Consider the following 15,320-nt stretch of genomic DNA (forward strand, 5'->3'; position numbering starts at 1 on the left):
ATCTCTCGCGGGATAACGTCACCACACACCTGATATACTTGTATATATCCTCTATGGGGATCTCTCGCAGGATATCTCTCGCAGGATAACGTCACCACACACCTGATATACCTATATATATATATATATATATCCTCTATGGTGATCTCTCGCAGACTAACGTCACCACACACCTGATATACTTATATATATATCCTCTATTGGGATCTCTCGCAGGATAACGTCACCACACACCTGATATACTTGTATATATCCTCTATGGGGATCTCTCGCAGGATAACGTCACCACACACCTGATATACTTGTATATATCCTCTATGGGGATCTCTCGCAGGCTAACGTCACCACACACCTGATATACCTGTACATATCCTCTATGGGGATCTCTCGCATGCTAACGTCACCACACAACTGATATACTTGTATATATCCTCTATGGGGATCTTTCACAGGCTAACGTCACCACACACCTGATATACTTGTATATATCCTCTATGGGGATCTCTCGCGGGATAACGTCACCACACACCTGATATACTTGTATATATCCTCTATGGGGATCTCTCGCAGGATATCTCTCGCAGGATAACGTCACCACACACCTGATATACCTATATATATATATATATATATCCTCTATGGTGATCTCTCGCAGACTAACGTCACCACACACCTGATATACTTATATATATATCCTCTATTGGGATCTCTCGCAGGATAACGTCACCACACACCTGATATACTTGTATATATCCTCTATGGGGATCTCTCACAGGATAACGTCACCACACACCTGATATACTTGTATATATCCTCTATGGGGATCTCTCGCAGGCTAACGTCACCACACAACTGATATACTTGTATATATCCTCTATGGGGATCTCTCGCAGGATAACGTCACCACACACCTGATATACTTGTATATATCCTCTATGGGGATCTCTCGCAGGATAACGTCACCACACACCTGATATACTTGTATATATCCTCTATGGGGATCTCTCGCAGGCTAACGTCACCACACAACTGATATACTTGTATATATCCTCTATGGGGATCTTTCACAGGCTAACGTCACCACACTACTGATATACTTGTATATATCCTCTATGGGGATCTCTCGCAGGCTAACGTCACCACACTACTGATATACTTGTATATATCCTCTATGGGGATCTCTCGCAGGCTAACGTCACCACACAACTGATATACTTGTATATATCCTCTATGGGGATCTTTCACAGGCTAACGTCACCACACTACTGATATACTTGTATATATCCTCTATGGGGATCTCTCGCAGGCTAATGTCACCACACTACTGATATACTTGTATATATCCTCTATGGGGATCTCTCGCAGGCTAACGTCACCACACTACTGATATACTTGTATATATCCTCTATGGGGATCTCTCGCAGGCTAACGTCACCACACTACTGATATACTTGTATATATCCTCTATGGGGATCTCTCGCAGGCTTAGGTCAGCGAACAACGTAGTATACTGATTATACATGTACGTGTACTGTAAAGAGATCTCTCGCAGACTTGCTGTGACATTCAACCTAACACTGTTTTATATGAAATGATGGCGATACTAGCATTGACTGTTGACGTCGCCATGACGTCATGTAACCGACCCCGGCCGGCTAGAGACTAATGCATGTCCTGGTGTCTGTTGCAGTGCAGTGTGACGTGTGGGTGGGGCTACCAGTACAGGGAGGTGGTCTGCCGTCACGAGGGGGACACCTTCTGCAACCATTCCAACAGACCACTCACAAGGAAAAACTGCACAACCAACTTCCCATGCTTCGATTCAAGTGGTAAGTTGTGGGTGAGGTCGTGAGTGGGGAGGAAACGTTATTTGGAGACGATAATTGTGGATGAGGGCAGATCGGTCGGTAGGGAGGGAAGGTTATTTGGAGACGTTAGTTGTGGGTGAGGGCAGATCGGTCGGTGATAGGGGAGAGAAGGTTACTGGAGACGTTAGTTGAGGGTGAGGGCAGATCGGTCGGTAGGGAGGGAAGGTTACTGGAGACGATAGTGGTGGGTGAGGGCAGATCGGTCGGTAGGGAGGGAAGGTTACTGGAGACGATGGTGGTGGGTGAGGGCAGATCGGTCGGTAGGGAGGGAAGGTTACTGGAGACGATAGTGGTGGGTGAGGGCAGATCGGTCGGTAGGGAGGGAAGGTTACTGGAGACGATAGTGGTGGGTGAGGGCAGATCGGTCGGTCATAGGGGAGGGAAGGTTACTGTAGACGATAGTTGTGGGTGATGTGAGTGTGGGAGACAAATTTGTGGAAGGAAAAGATAGGACGAATTAAGATGGATTTTGCAGAAGGAGGATGGATTTCGGGGAAGGGATAATCCGTTATCAAAAAGCAACCTTCCTCCACCGACAACAGAAACACGTCTCTCAGTACTCGGGTTGAATATAAAGAGCTGGCGGCTGTTCAAAGATTTCTAAAACATTGACTGTCGTTTCATGTTGGTAAAACTGTCTATTATACATTTCAGATCGTCACTATGTTGCAGAGCATGATGAAAACGGTATGTTGGCTACAAGTCCTATATTTTTTGTCGAACCAACAGAGATACACCGTACAAACTAAATATCCCTACGCATATAAATAGCGTATGATTTATGACAAGGCTAAACAAACGTGTTGAGAATGACATACAACAGTGTTCCCCTCGTGTCAATAACGTGCACACGAGTGTCATGCAATATATTAAAATCTCATGTTTGCTTAGACGGTGTTGTAATAAAACAAGATACAGGAATTTCCATTTGCTAGCATTGACGACAAGGGTTGGTGACAGAACGGGGGGGGACTCACCCCTCTGACAAACACTCCCGTATGCTTGATAAACGCTAAATGGGCTGTTATTTATTAAGGCAACATCTTCAGTATCTAACATCTCCACGTGTAACCTGTTTACATTAGCTCCCGGTCACGACGTTACGGCACGGAATGTGATGAGGAATTATTGTACAAAAACGTCAGGCAGTTATAAATTGTTAATGCATAATAATAAACAGTAAGTCTATCAAACAAAGTTAGACGGCATTCAGCTGCCGAAAACAACCTTGCTTTCAACCAGTTGCGTATGCAAGTTTGGCGCATCCATGTTGGATTTTATCAGTCGGGACCACGTATTCTGATGCAGGGTGGTGGATTCAGACCGAGTTTGTTGTCTGTGGCTTGTATCCAGCCAAACTTCTGTCCGCATCCTTCAGCCAAACAGATCATGTTGCATTGCGCATATTGTTTACGCATTGTCCCCAAGCGTTAAGTCATGAAGAGTACAATGACCCTCATATGTTCACTGTTGGACTAGACCGGTCATCTGTCATGGTGTAATGGTTGCTATGCGTTCAGAGAGGAACATGCGCCCTGGTTCCACAAACTGCCTCATCCTCAGGCGAGACATCAGATGCAGGCCATTGTCGTTGTATTTACCTTGACAGTCAACATATCTCTTTATACAGTGGATACGGTTTAAAGCATGCTGTACGGTGGCTATTTCTGCTGCACACAGGACGGACATATTTGCGGAAGTTCGCATTGTTACTTTTAAACATGGCCACCGTGTTGGATCTGTGTTGAACCGAATAGTTTACAAGCGTTGTACTGTGTGACTACTAGTATCTAAACCGGGGCAGTTGTTGCCGTACAGCGATGTCGTGTGTAGTCTGTATGGTCGTCGTAGTGAGGCTGCTGATGGTGTGTGTTGTAGGCGGGGTGCAGGAGTCGTCGCTTGGAGAGCTCAGACAGGCCAAGACCAAGGATAGGAACCCGGATGCAGAGTTCATGGTCATACATGAAGATGAGGTCAAGGACCATGATATGAGTTCACCAAGGTAAGCGACTTACAATGTCAAGGTCACCTGGATATATATTCACGTAAATGTACTGTTACCACAAGTTAACTTTCACCTTTTGTACGTCCTGCTAATGTGAATGTCAAAGGATTTCTTTTAACATACTTGTACATTAAGCCGACATGGGCAAAGTAACATGGGCATCACAGAAACCTTTTGTTTTCTCATGGCCACGGCTTTGTATGGTTAAACCAAACAGTTGGTGATGTTAAACTCGTTTTGAAACAATTTCGTGAACGATCTATAAATATGTTTTACCAAGAATGGCACTCCATTCCAGAAAACTGTTCAAGGTGTGACTTGTATACAACTTTTAAGAGTCTTATTCAATTAGAAAAATACTTATTTACATTAACACCAAAGACCCTTTGACGTCCATTAATTCAATTCATGCTTGGATTGTTAGATCTCATGATTGATAACGGAAGAAACATGTCCACTGAACAGGCGAAGAGGTTATGCCTATTATGGCATCCTGCAATAGAAAATGAAATTCATTTTACTTTTGTATGTCTTTATTATAATGTGATCTAGGTAACAGGTTTATACCAGAACGCTGTCTGTCCAATTATCCTGTACCTGCTTTTATTTCTCTTCTCTTTCCAAAAGATGATGCTATCATATTAAAACAGGCTTTATATGTTAAAAATGTAATTTCCCCCAGAAACGAATTGTTAAACATTAGTAAATATCCAAAAATGTAAAACTAATTATATATAACGCATTTGTATATGGGCCGGAGGCCTTCAATGCAATAATTATCTTTGACTTGGGGATAGTTTGAAGGTACCTGTTTCATAACGTCAACATCTGAACATGTTCAATCAATCCTGTCAGTGTTGTTGAACCTGTTGGGGTGTTTCCTGTAGCTTTGTACTCATTGCAAGGATGCCGTGATGGCGTCCTGAGGTAGGGACAACACTCTGCCTCTCCTGATCAACCTAATTACCCCTTTAGACCGGCATTCCTACACGATGTAGGTAATTACATGAATAACAGTCTAGTTTGTCTGATGGTACGAGGCTCTGTTAACGTGCTGCTGTGAATTCCTCCCGTTCCTTCCGTCTCCTGTTTCAAATACTTTCCTGAGATTTCGACATTAGGTCCAATTCCAGAATACTTTATGATACAGAATAATGAACATATCTGTCGAAAATCACCCCATGAAGTTATGATACGTTACGATTTCAAACATATCACTTAAAACGGATGAGCTTATTCTGTTTATCAAGACAATTTACTGCTGTAATTGGGGGTTAAGTGGTGTTATTGGTCGATATAAATAAACATGTGCGCTCTGTTCACTATCATCAGTGATTAACACACAAACACAGCAGATGATGCTAGTTTATGTCTTTGTTGCGTGCAAGTAGTCAGAGGTTTCATCTCACACGATATTCAAACCGTTTTTTCACAAGGTCCACTTAAGCCTTTAAATCATCTGTTTCTTACCTGAGAAGAATCTGTAGTTGCCCCGTCAGATAACGGCGTTGCTCGCTGCAGTCACGTGTAGTCTGGCCGTTATCACACCTGGCAGGTGACGACGTACCTGAGATGAAAAACGCTGCTTGGACCGAAAACTTGTTGCCGGAAGGAGCTGATCTCCCTGACTTGATTGATGGAGCTTGTCGCTTCTTGGGGTCGTTTTCTTGTGTTGATTTGATAGTTCAGGGGTAGACTTCCATCTCAATTACGTCTTGGAAAAAATACACATTATTTTGTTGACCGGCGATGGAAATATTCTGTTGACACGGTGCGGCAGACTTCTTAGGGTTGTGATCTGCTTTGTATATGAAGGAGACGATATTAGAACATTTCGGTGTACAGTTGTTGGAGAATATTACCCAGACTAGCATATACTCTTTGAACTCTTATATTACACAAAACATTTATTTCATCTAAAAATCAAAATATATTTGAAGTCCTGATGCTGATTTCATAGAGCTGGCTGGACTTGTTTTACATATATCTGGATTGGTTTGTTTTCATAATATACATGTATTCCACAGTCATGGTGCAGGGCTAAACATTACTATCTGGGGTTGTTTGTTCTGGAATGAAAGGCAGTAAGGAAAAGTAAGAAAATGGAAATTCCATAATCATAACACACCCTTGAAGATCCGGGGTATCATAGGTCTTCGGCAACCCGTGCATGCTGTGAAAAGCGACAATGCTTATCGTAAGAGGCGACTAACGGGATCAGGTGGTCAGGTTCGCTGACTTGGTTGATGCATGTCATCGTATCCCAATTGCTTGGATCGATGCTCATATTGTCATACACTGGATTGTCTGGTCCAGACTCGATTATTTACAGACCGCCTTCATATAGCCGGAATATTGTTGAGTGCGGCGTTAAACAACAAACCAACAAACGACATAATCATAACAAGTCTCTGCTAAAGACAGAATCCAGCATCATAAGCCTGTCTTTATTGTACGGTCAAATAGTGATGATAGGTGTTCGTCAGTGTATCCTGCCCATACGGGACACCCGTCACAAACACATTAAAAGGTTAGATTAGTGTTCACCATGGAACACACATCAAAATAAGGAATTGCATCAAACATTTTTGTCACTGATGTGTTAAGGTTGGAAATATGCTTCACCGATCTATCATTAATGAAGGCTTTACTAAGGCCTTGAATATTAAAACACTGATCGAACAACCGTTGAGCAAGATTCGTGCAGCGCTCTTTGAAAAGCGTCGTGGAAATAGCACGCTCCATCGTACCTTAAAAGTTGTGAAACGTGGACACCAAAAGCTGCAGCTGCTGGCATATAGCTTGACATAAAGGAAAGGTCATATAGTCTAGTGGATAGCTTTTTTATGCATATATCTGACTATGAAACAGATGAGACTGTTTCACTGCAAGCAGTCTCTTTTATTTCTAGTTCATATTGGTAAATCGTCAGGGAATTGGCCGTTATTAAAAGATATAAGATCACCCATAATACTCGAAGCTTAAGTTAACTTCCTGGGCAAGTTCTACTGTTTGGATTGTATGTGTGCCCATTTTGGAATGCCTAGTTCTTGCCTAAATGTCTTATCCCCAGATTTCACATAGATGTTGTCAATGAGGAAGTCCAGCATTTCATTGTTTTATCAGCAAACTTCAGATGACATTTGCTTTCTTTTTTTACACATTGCCCTAAACCTTCTGAACGTCTTGCATCCAGTCATTTTAGGTATAGTCTGAAAACTACATGTCAGTTATTCACTAAGTTCATTTATCGCAAACGAAAGCCTCGTTGGGTCTCCATGCTTGTCGTCAGGCGACTCTGGCTCGGTGGTTGCGTGTCTTCCCATCAACGGTTGACTATTTGGTCCAGACACCATTATGTAGACCACCGTCATATGGATTGAATAGATTGCTGAGTGAGCCGTTAAACAACAAGCAAACTTACAACAAATGCTACTCAAGATGAGACATATTTCGTGGAATGAAGAGAAAGGAAACTCAGAGCCTGGATGTTGCCGGAATGGCAGTCACGCCATCAACAAAGCCACCCACAGCTTCCATGTACTATGAAGACTCCGACTCGGTTATCTCGACACATCGCTGGGAAGAAGTAACATTATGTTCTGGGAGGATTCCAGCAGGCACTGTGGTCTTAATGTTTTATCCACCGGCAATATTCCAGCAATACTACGGCTGGATAATCGAGTCTGAGTCAGTCGAACATGTGTCTATTAACACGGACAGCGCCCTGGCCAAGGGATACGATGACACCCAATAAACCAAGACACAGGACCAGACCACCCGAATTAAGTGTTTTACCACAAGCACGATGTAGTTGAACCTATGCGGACCCAACTAGGGGCAGTATGGTCTAGTAGATCAATTTGCTGAACGCTGTGTGTATTGTCCCTCCTTGGATGAAACAGATAATAGTGGGTTCGAATCCCAGAATCTTCTGTGCCCGTGGTTTTTACCATAGTGGCAAACATCTAAGACCAGCAACACTAAGGCTTTCCTTCCCTGTTGGGTTTTCCAAGCTAAAACGCCGTGATATACCTTAAATATTGCTAAAAGATGCATAAAACCCACCTCACTCATTCACTCACTCACTCACTCACACTAATCCAAAGCACCCCGCTTGTTTCGTCCAACGGAATTTATGTTCGATGGTCCAAAGGACTTGAATAATAATAACGGGGATAACTGTGTTGTACCTCACTCACTCTAGTACAGAGCACTCCGCTTGTTTCGGGGGCGGTCGGGTAGCCTAGTGGTTAAAGCGTTAGCTCGTCACGCCTAAGACCCGGGTTCGATTCCCGACATGGGTACAATATGTGAAGCCCATTTCTGGTGTCCCCCGCCGTGATATTGCTAGAATATTGCTAAAAGCTGCGTAAAACCGAACTCACCCACCCCACCCACCCGCGTGTTACGTACCTCACGTTTAGTTTTGATGGTGGGACTTGAAGTTAAGGGGATGACTGTGTTGTATCGCCAGGTTCGTGGTGTCTAACGGGATCACTGTGTTGTACCTCACTCACTCTGTGTTGTATCGCCAGGTTCGTGGTGTCTAACGGTATCACTGTGTTGTATCGCCAGGTTCGTGTTGTCTAACGGTATCACTGTGTTGTATCGCCAGGTTCGTGGTGTCTAACGGTATCACTGTGTTGTATCGCCAGGTTCGTGGTGTCTAACGGTATCACTGTGTTGTATCGCCAGGTTCGTGGTGTCTAACGGTATCACTGTGTTGTATCGCCAGGTTCGTGGTGTCTAACGGTATCACTGTGTTGTATCGCCAGGTTTGTGGTGTCTAACGGTATCACTGTGTTGTATCGCCAGGTTCGTGGTGTCGAGCTGGGGGCCCTGCAGCAGCACCTGTGGCCCCGGGACAAGGAGGAGGTACGTGCGGTGTCAAGTCTACCTGGTGTACCTCCAGGATATCACAGACCTGGCCGACAGCGAGTGTGAAGGTAGGCACTGGACGAGTCCATTTTACACCTGGGGGTACAGTGAATCAAATATAACAACACGATTTGATTAACGTATCCGAGTCTTGGTAACAGTATTATTGATATCAAAGACACAATATTTATTATCCGATTTCATTTTGGAGCATCAATCGCCTTTAAAAAAGTTTTTAATTTGAAATCATGTTGATATTTGAGGTCATCTTAAAATTGAAACAAGGTGAAAGATAATATCGGCAGTTTTTATTTGTATGTCAATCGATCAATAATTAAAACGGAAGTGCATATATCGCTCTGGTAGCAGGATGCATGGGACTTCCTTGTATGTTCATGTGCATGTATTTGCACTAACCGTAAATGATGACATTAGGCTGGAAGTGTCGGTAGCGCGGAAACTGTTCGTATGGAGGTAGCTCAGGTTCCAGGTCCTGTGTTTTCGCGGACCACAAGTATGTCATCAGACCGGAAATGCATTCAGATTGTTTAAATTTCCTTCTAAGACTGGCTTTCACAGGAAACATCGCATGGTAAGTTCAAGCGGTATCTCCAAGACGATAACACTACCATGACCTTTACAGACCCGTGAAGATCCGGGGTAGAGTAGGTCTTCAGCAACGCATGCTTGTCGTAAAAGGTGACTAACGGGATCGGGTTAATCTCATTTGCGTGGATCGATGTTCATGATGTCAATCACCGGATTGTCTGGACCAGACTCGATATTTTACAGACCGCCGTCATGTTATAGAATATTGCTGAGCGCGGCGTTAAACAACAAACATCATCATCATTGATTTACGGACCATCGGTTAAGTGTCATCACTAATCTCTTTGCCACTGAAGCTATTCTTTTTACACTCCGAGTCACTCTTTATGACTGTTTACAAACTGAAAAGCTTGGACAACTTTTATTCATAATAACGATTTATCAACACTCGCCCATTAAAGTTTAAAACCTTATCTATATGTTAGTTAGAGGCAAGTACTTTATTTTGTTTTGAGGTTGTAGTAAGCACGCAGTCCCCAATCATTAGGTGATGGCATCAGACTGGATATGCATTGTTGTATGTAATATTTCTGTTGCCATTTTCTTCTAGTTTCGTGAAAAATTACTTCAAACGAACAGAAACGTCATGACATTATGAAATATTCACACTATTCCTTCTCTTGCCAAACATGAAACAAAGAACACGAAAACATTAGAGGCGTGTGGTAAATTTGGCAAGCAACTGTCCAAGTGAGTTTAATGTAAGTTTCTGTATTTAGATGTCTTCTCCATGGTCTGGCTACTTCTCACAATGTCTGTCTAGACCCATTTATTAGTGCCAGGTGTGGCACGGGAAGTGTTTTATAAGTGAAGGCATGTGTTTTGGACAATTTGGACTGGGTTATCAAGGTGTATGCGATCATAACTAAAGCTCTGGCGTAAAGGCCAGGGAGAGCCAATCTAGATGAAAGTTGGCCACTGGTCATTGAATATCACTATATCAGTTGTTGTAAACCAGGCTTGTATAGAGTTAGCTAATCTCTCTTATTCATTCTGATTCATCCCCATCCTCACTCACTCATCCCCTTCTTATACAATTATTTATATTTAAACCTTCTACGTTATTAAATTTCTGGGACTTTATGTTTGTCTAAGAAATAACATTAACCTTTCAAACTGATGAAGGTACTTTTTTTTTAAATCCGTGTCTAGGTAAAGTTTGGAATTAAGATGTAGTGAAAAGACACCACCCCCCACCCCCACCACCCCTCCAGTTGTTGTCTTGATTATGAAGGTCGCCGTGATACAGCCGATAATGTTTCTTGCTCACTCACTCACTCACTCACTCACTCACTCACCCACTCACTCACTCACTCACTCACTCACTCACTCACTCACTCACTCACTCACTCACCCACTCACTCACTCACTCACTCACCCACTCACTCACCCACTCACTCACTCACTCACCCACAAGAGAATAAATGTGCACAGTGGACGGCGGATAAAATAAATTCCAGGTGTTCTATATATATAAAACTGGGGGTCACAAAAATGTGATACATCCCCCGCTCCCCCCACCAGAACCACGCCACAATTATAAATGATCCATAGCTAACTGTTCAATAATTAATGGCACCTTTTCCTTTACGTGAAATGCTTCACACGATATCAGCTTCAGAGCACTTGCATTTCATTTTTAAAACAAAGTGGCAAGTTATGTATGTGAGAACTTCAGTTTGGCAAAGATATACACGATAAATCAACAATCATGGCATCACGTGTCACATGCCTGCACGTGCATCACGAGAAGGAAAACACGACTCTTCTAACCGCGAGATTTATGTGTCTTGACGCGTCTGACACGAGCGTATCCCAAATTGTGAAATATTTAAAATACGAGCCATGGAAATTCCATTACACGAGATCCCTTGCCACTTCATATTAACCTTGCTATCTTTGTGTGAACATATAGTTACTGAATTCTAGAACTTTACCAGACTGAACGAGAGATTGACCGGAGTTGAATTGTACGGGGGTTCAGTTCGCTTTAACATGTATGTCAATTTTGTAAAATCGTTGTTGGATCTTAGCCTGTCCTGTGCCTTGAGAGCACTTTGTGAATGACAAGCAAGTGCTTTCTGCTTATAATTTGAATTAAGAGTGAATCATAAGGAAAGAAACATAAAAACCCGCTGACAGTGATATGTGTTTAAAGCGCCAGAGGTTTAGGGAGGCAGGGCATGGGATTCGACCCCCTCAAAGGTATGGGAAGTGGCATGTTGACCTCAAATGACAATGAGTTCTTGTTATTGAATTACTCGTGTGTAGTGTCAAGTGGCACCACAACCACGCCCACACCCATGCTGAAGATTAAACTTCATAATGCGACAACCCTCCTCAGACTGAAGATTTAAATTGAATAACGAGTGTAATAATATGTCTCTGTGAAAGAGGACGCCAACAGCCCCACACGCGCCCTAGTAAATCATATCCAGGTATTATAACAAAACCGATTTTGAAATTTATATTATACAGACGGTGATTTAGTTCCAGCGCGTAGCTATTAAGACTGTGTTGTGATGGAAATGCTATGATCCTACCATTTGAAGAGGATTCTGCTGTGTCATTTTTGTAATGCTGTCGATCATCTCCCAAAGCAGGGGCGTAATTCCCGGGAAGCAGAAGAATCTGTCCCTGTTTGTGGCAGGTATCGGCTGTCAGTCGGCCAACAATAGAGAAGGGGTGTCGTGTGTGGACCGTGGCATCGCATCTGTGTGTTCCACCAACCCCTCACTGTCGGCCACAATGCCGGACCCTGACACCGCTCACCTACTGTTGATGATTAGAGCTCTACGGCCATGTATGTATGTGGCATACCTAGGTAGCAAGTTTACAGGGATAGTCATATATCTGGTTAGAACCACGCCCTTTGTGTCGGGGATAGTCATGGATTTGGCTAGAACCACGTCTATGGGTCAGGGATAGTCACAGATCTGGCTAGAACTACGCCCGTGTGTCAGGGGGTAGCCATAGATCTGGTTGTAACCACGCCCTATTGGTCAAGGACAGTCATAGATCTGTAAGAACCACGCCCCATGTGTCGGGGATAGTCACAGATCTGGCTAGAACCACGCCCCGTGGGTCAGGGGGTAGCCATAGATCTGATTGTAACCACGCCCTATTGGTCATAGATGTAGCAAGAAACACGATAGGAACAGATCTTACCAGATCCCCACTCCATTAGACTAACATTTAGTCTCTGAAATCTTATATTACACAATATCCTTCTTGACTCTAAAAATAAAATAAAATCCCTATGCATGCTGATTTAGAGCTAGCTTGAGCTGGCTAGACTTGCTTTTGTATACGTATCTATATTATTATTTTTTCATAAAATAAATATATTCCACGGTCATGGTGCAGGACTACCACTCCATGTGCAAGGGTTGTCTCATATCTGTTAAAACCACACTCTGTTTGTAAAAAGTAGTTGTAGATCTGACCAGCCTGTGTTTGTGACTTGACCATTAACTAGAGATGTTCGCTGTATCGCACGTGCCATCTTCCCGAAGCAAGAGAGTTAACTGACTATGAAAGTCCAGTTTCCACCCTTGCCGAACTAGGCTGGTATTATGGAGTTAGATTTTGGCTGGACTAACGAATCTATGCATAGTCCAATCAAAATCGCGCACCGGTTCGTAAACTGTCATGCAGAGTTCGATCGATTGCAGGATTTGTACAGCATGTGCACCGCCAACTCGTTGTCAACAGATATTTTCCAAATCTTTTCAAGTTTTTAATCAAGGTGCTCACGTGATTTGATGCACTTCGCGAGAGCCGTTTTATGACAACATAGATCTTGATTGTCGATCAGATCGTCTTGACTGGGCGCCGCCATTTTGTTTGAAGCAAATGCAAGTGATACGGGAGGTGGAATCTGATTGGTCCATAGGAGAGAAATAGAAGGGACATAACTCGTCACAACCCACCCACTACGATTGAGCCCAGAAATTTCTGCCATATTCGGCAAGGGTGGAAACTGGACTTTTAAAGTCAGTTAACTCTCTTGCCTCGGGAAGATGGTTAGGGTACGGACGTTGGTCAACCAACAAGGACCTACACAAGATTATGGTACGTGTTTGTGTGGGCCATTGCTTGTGGGCGGTGCTGGGAGGGGACACCGAGAGAGTGCCACACACTTTTCCACTCCATTCAGGGAGTCAGAAATAAATCTACCAAAGCACAACCCTAACTGTAGGTCATATAATAAGGTGTACTACCACGACTCGAACAGCTTTTGTTCAAGTTCAGCTGTCGGATTCCCGTGGTATTAGAGTTATTGACAATCACACTATCATCGAACCAGAAAAGTAGGCATTCTGCACTTTCTTTGGCATCGCCTAAATCTCGATGTCTCAGAATCTGACCCTATTATGTCTGTGTTCCAAGGGTACAAGGTAGACACGGAAGAGAGTTATGTGATATGAACCAGCACATTACACAGCCTTGCCAAATATAGGAGAGAATTCCAATCTGCATACCAAGAGTTCCATCAAAGTATTCACGTGTTTGAACCAATGGCATGACAGAGCGTTCCAGTGAAGCAAATACCATTTCGCCCATCGAAGTCGTTCGTTCAATGACTCGTCAAACCAGTGTCTTGAAAGCTGTTCAGAATCTGTTTTGGCTCCTTGCTGTTTCATCCCTAAATATTTTCAGATTTCCTTGACGCGTTTACACAACACAATTACCACCTTTGCCTTTGTCCTCAAGCAACAAAGGATGATTCCCGGTCTGAAGTCGGGCAATGTCAGTACACACCCCCGGCCAAAAAAACTAAACGATTACGAGCCATGGTGGTATGAAGGGTTACCTAAACAGACTGTGGCCTACTCGCTGGGAGCTGACTCTCTAACCCGTCATACGAGATCCAGCCCAGGGGAGCAGGGGTCTATACAATGTGACCAGTAAGCATTTACCCACTAACTATTTTCCTATGGCTCTATCATGTTTTAAACGATGCTCGGAGATACTCGGTTTGTAGGGGTAACATAAACATCGAAACGTGAGAATGGCCACGTTAAATGACCCAGCCGGCTATGATTACAGGTATCGGCTGCTTGCGATGATGGGACGGGGAAGCTTATGTTTTCTTGGTTTATTCAGGCAGTGATATGAATAAAATACTGATAGTATGGACAGAAATGTACACCACCCACAGAGGTGGGTCAAATAGTGTAGTCTGTATCCCTTGTGATTCAGAGGCAACCGTTTAACACAAGGAGATCGACTCTGTAGACTGTGACCTTGATTGCCAGATCTATGTAAAAAATAATTATTTTAACGTAAATGTATAATTATTGCAGTTATGTAAAGAAAACGTATTGTAAACTACGGAAGACTTTAAGCGATATTTGGGTTTTCTTAGGGTTTTTTGGATACTATCTTGAAATTTCAAGATACTAAGTTGAAATTTCAAGACACTTAAGTTGAAATTTCTAGAAACTATCTTGAAATTTCAACTTAGCCTCTTGAAATTTTAACTTAATATCTTGAAATTTCAACTTAATATCTTGAAATAAAGAATTGCGAATATCTGTTACTAACATATATTTATTTATTTATTTAATGAACGTTTCAGAAATTGCGAATATCTGTTAATAAAATGTATTTATATATTTATTTACGTTTATATAACTGCGACTATCTGTTACTAAAATAAATTTAATTATTTATTTGATGACCCGTTTTAAAAATTGCGAATATCTTATAAAAAGTCATTATAAACATCTGCACTGCGATATTTACGGTAAATCGGGATTGACAAGGAGAAGTTTGTCAACAAAAGAGTTAGTATGAAATGTGTGAGAGTATATTAATTATGTCTATCTCCAAACAAATGTGTGCAGTATTGGGAGAACGGGGTACTGGATGACTACATGTGGCACCTCCAGATAAGGTTTGTACACATATTACTGCGACTCATTAGTGTTTAACATTAGGAAAATGTGAAA

General features: G+C 42.6%; 1 protein-coding gene across 2 annotated transcripts in view; it reads left to right on the top strand.

Annotated features, from left to right (window-relative positions):
* Nucleotides 1-15,320, top strand: part of LOC139448838 (protein madd-4-like) — a 127,213-nt gene that overhangs the window by 95,557 nt on the left and 16,336 nt on the right. For both annotated transcript variants that reach the window (XM_071230395.1, XM_071230451.1), the window contains exons 7-10: nt 1,691-1,829; nt 2,523-2,555; nt 3,747-3,870; nt 8,692-8,822. In XM_071230395.1, the coding sequence (XP_071086496.1) occupies nt 1,691-1,829; nt 2,523-2,555; nt 3,747-3,870; nt 8,692-8,822 (427 nt within the window). The remainder of the gene's footprint in view (nt 1-1,690; nt 1,830-2,522; nt 2,556-3,746; nt 3,871-8,691; nt 8,823-15,320) is intronic.

The sequence above is a fragment of the Haliotis cracherodii genome, unplaced genomic scaffold (assembly GCF_022045235.1).
Source record: "Haliotis cracherodii isolate W230 unplaced genomic scaffold, xgHalCrac1.p SCAF_1, whole genome shotgun sequence".
NCBI classification, from domain to species: Eukaryota; Metazoa; Mollusca; class Gastropoda; order Lepetellida; family Haliotidae; genus Haliotis; species Haliotis cracherodii.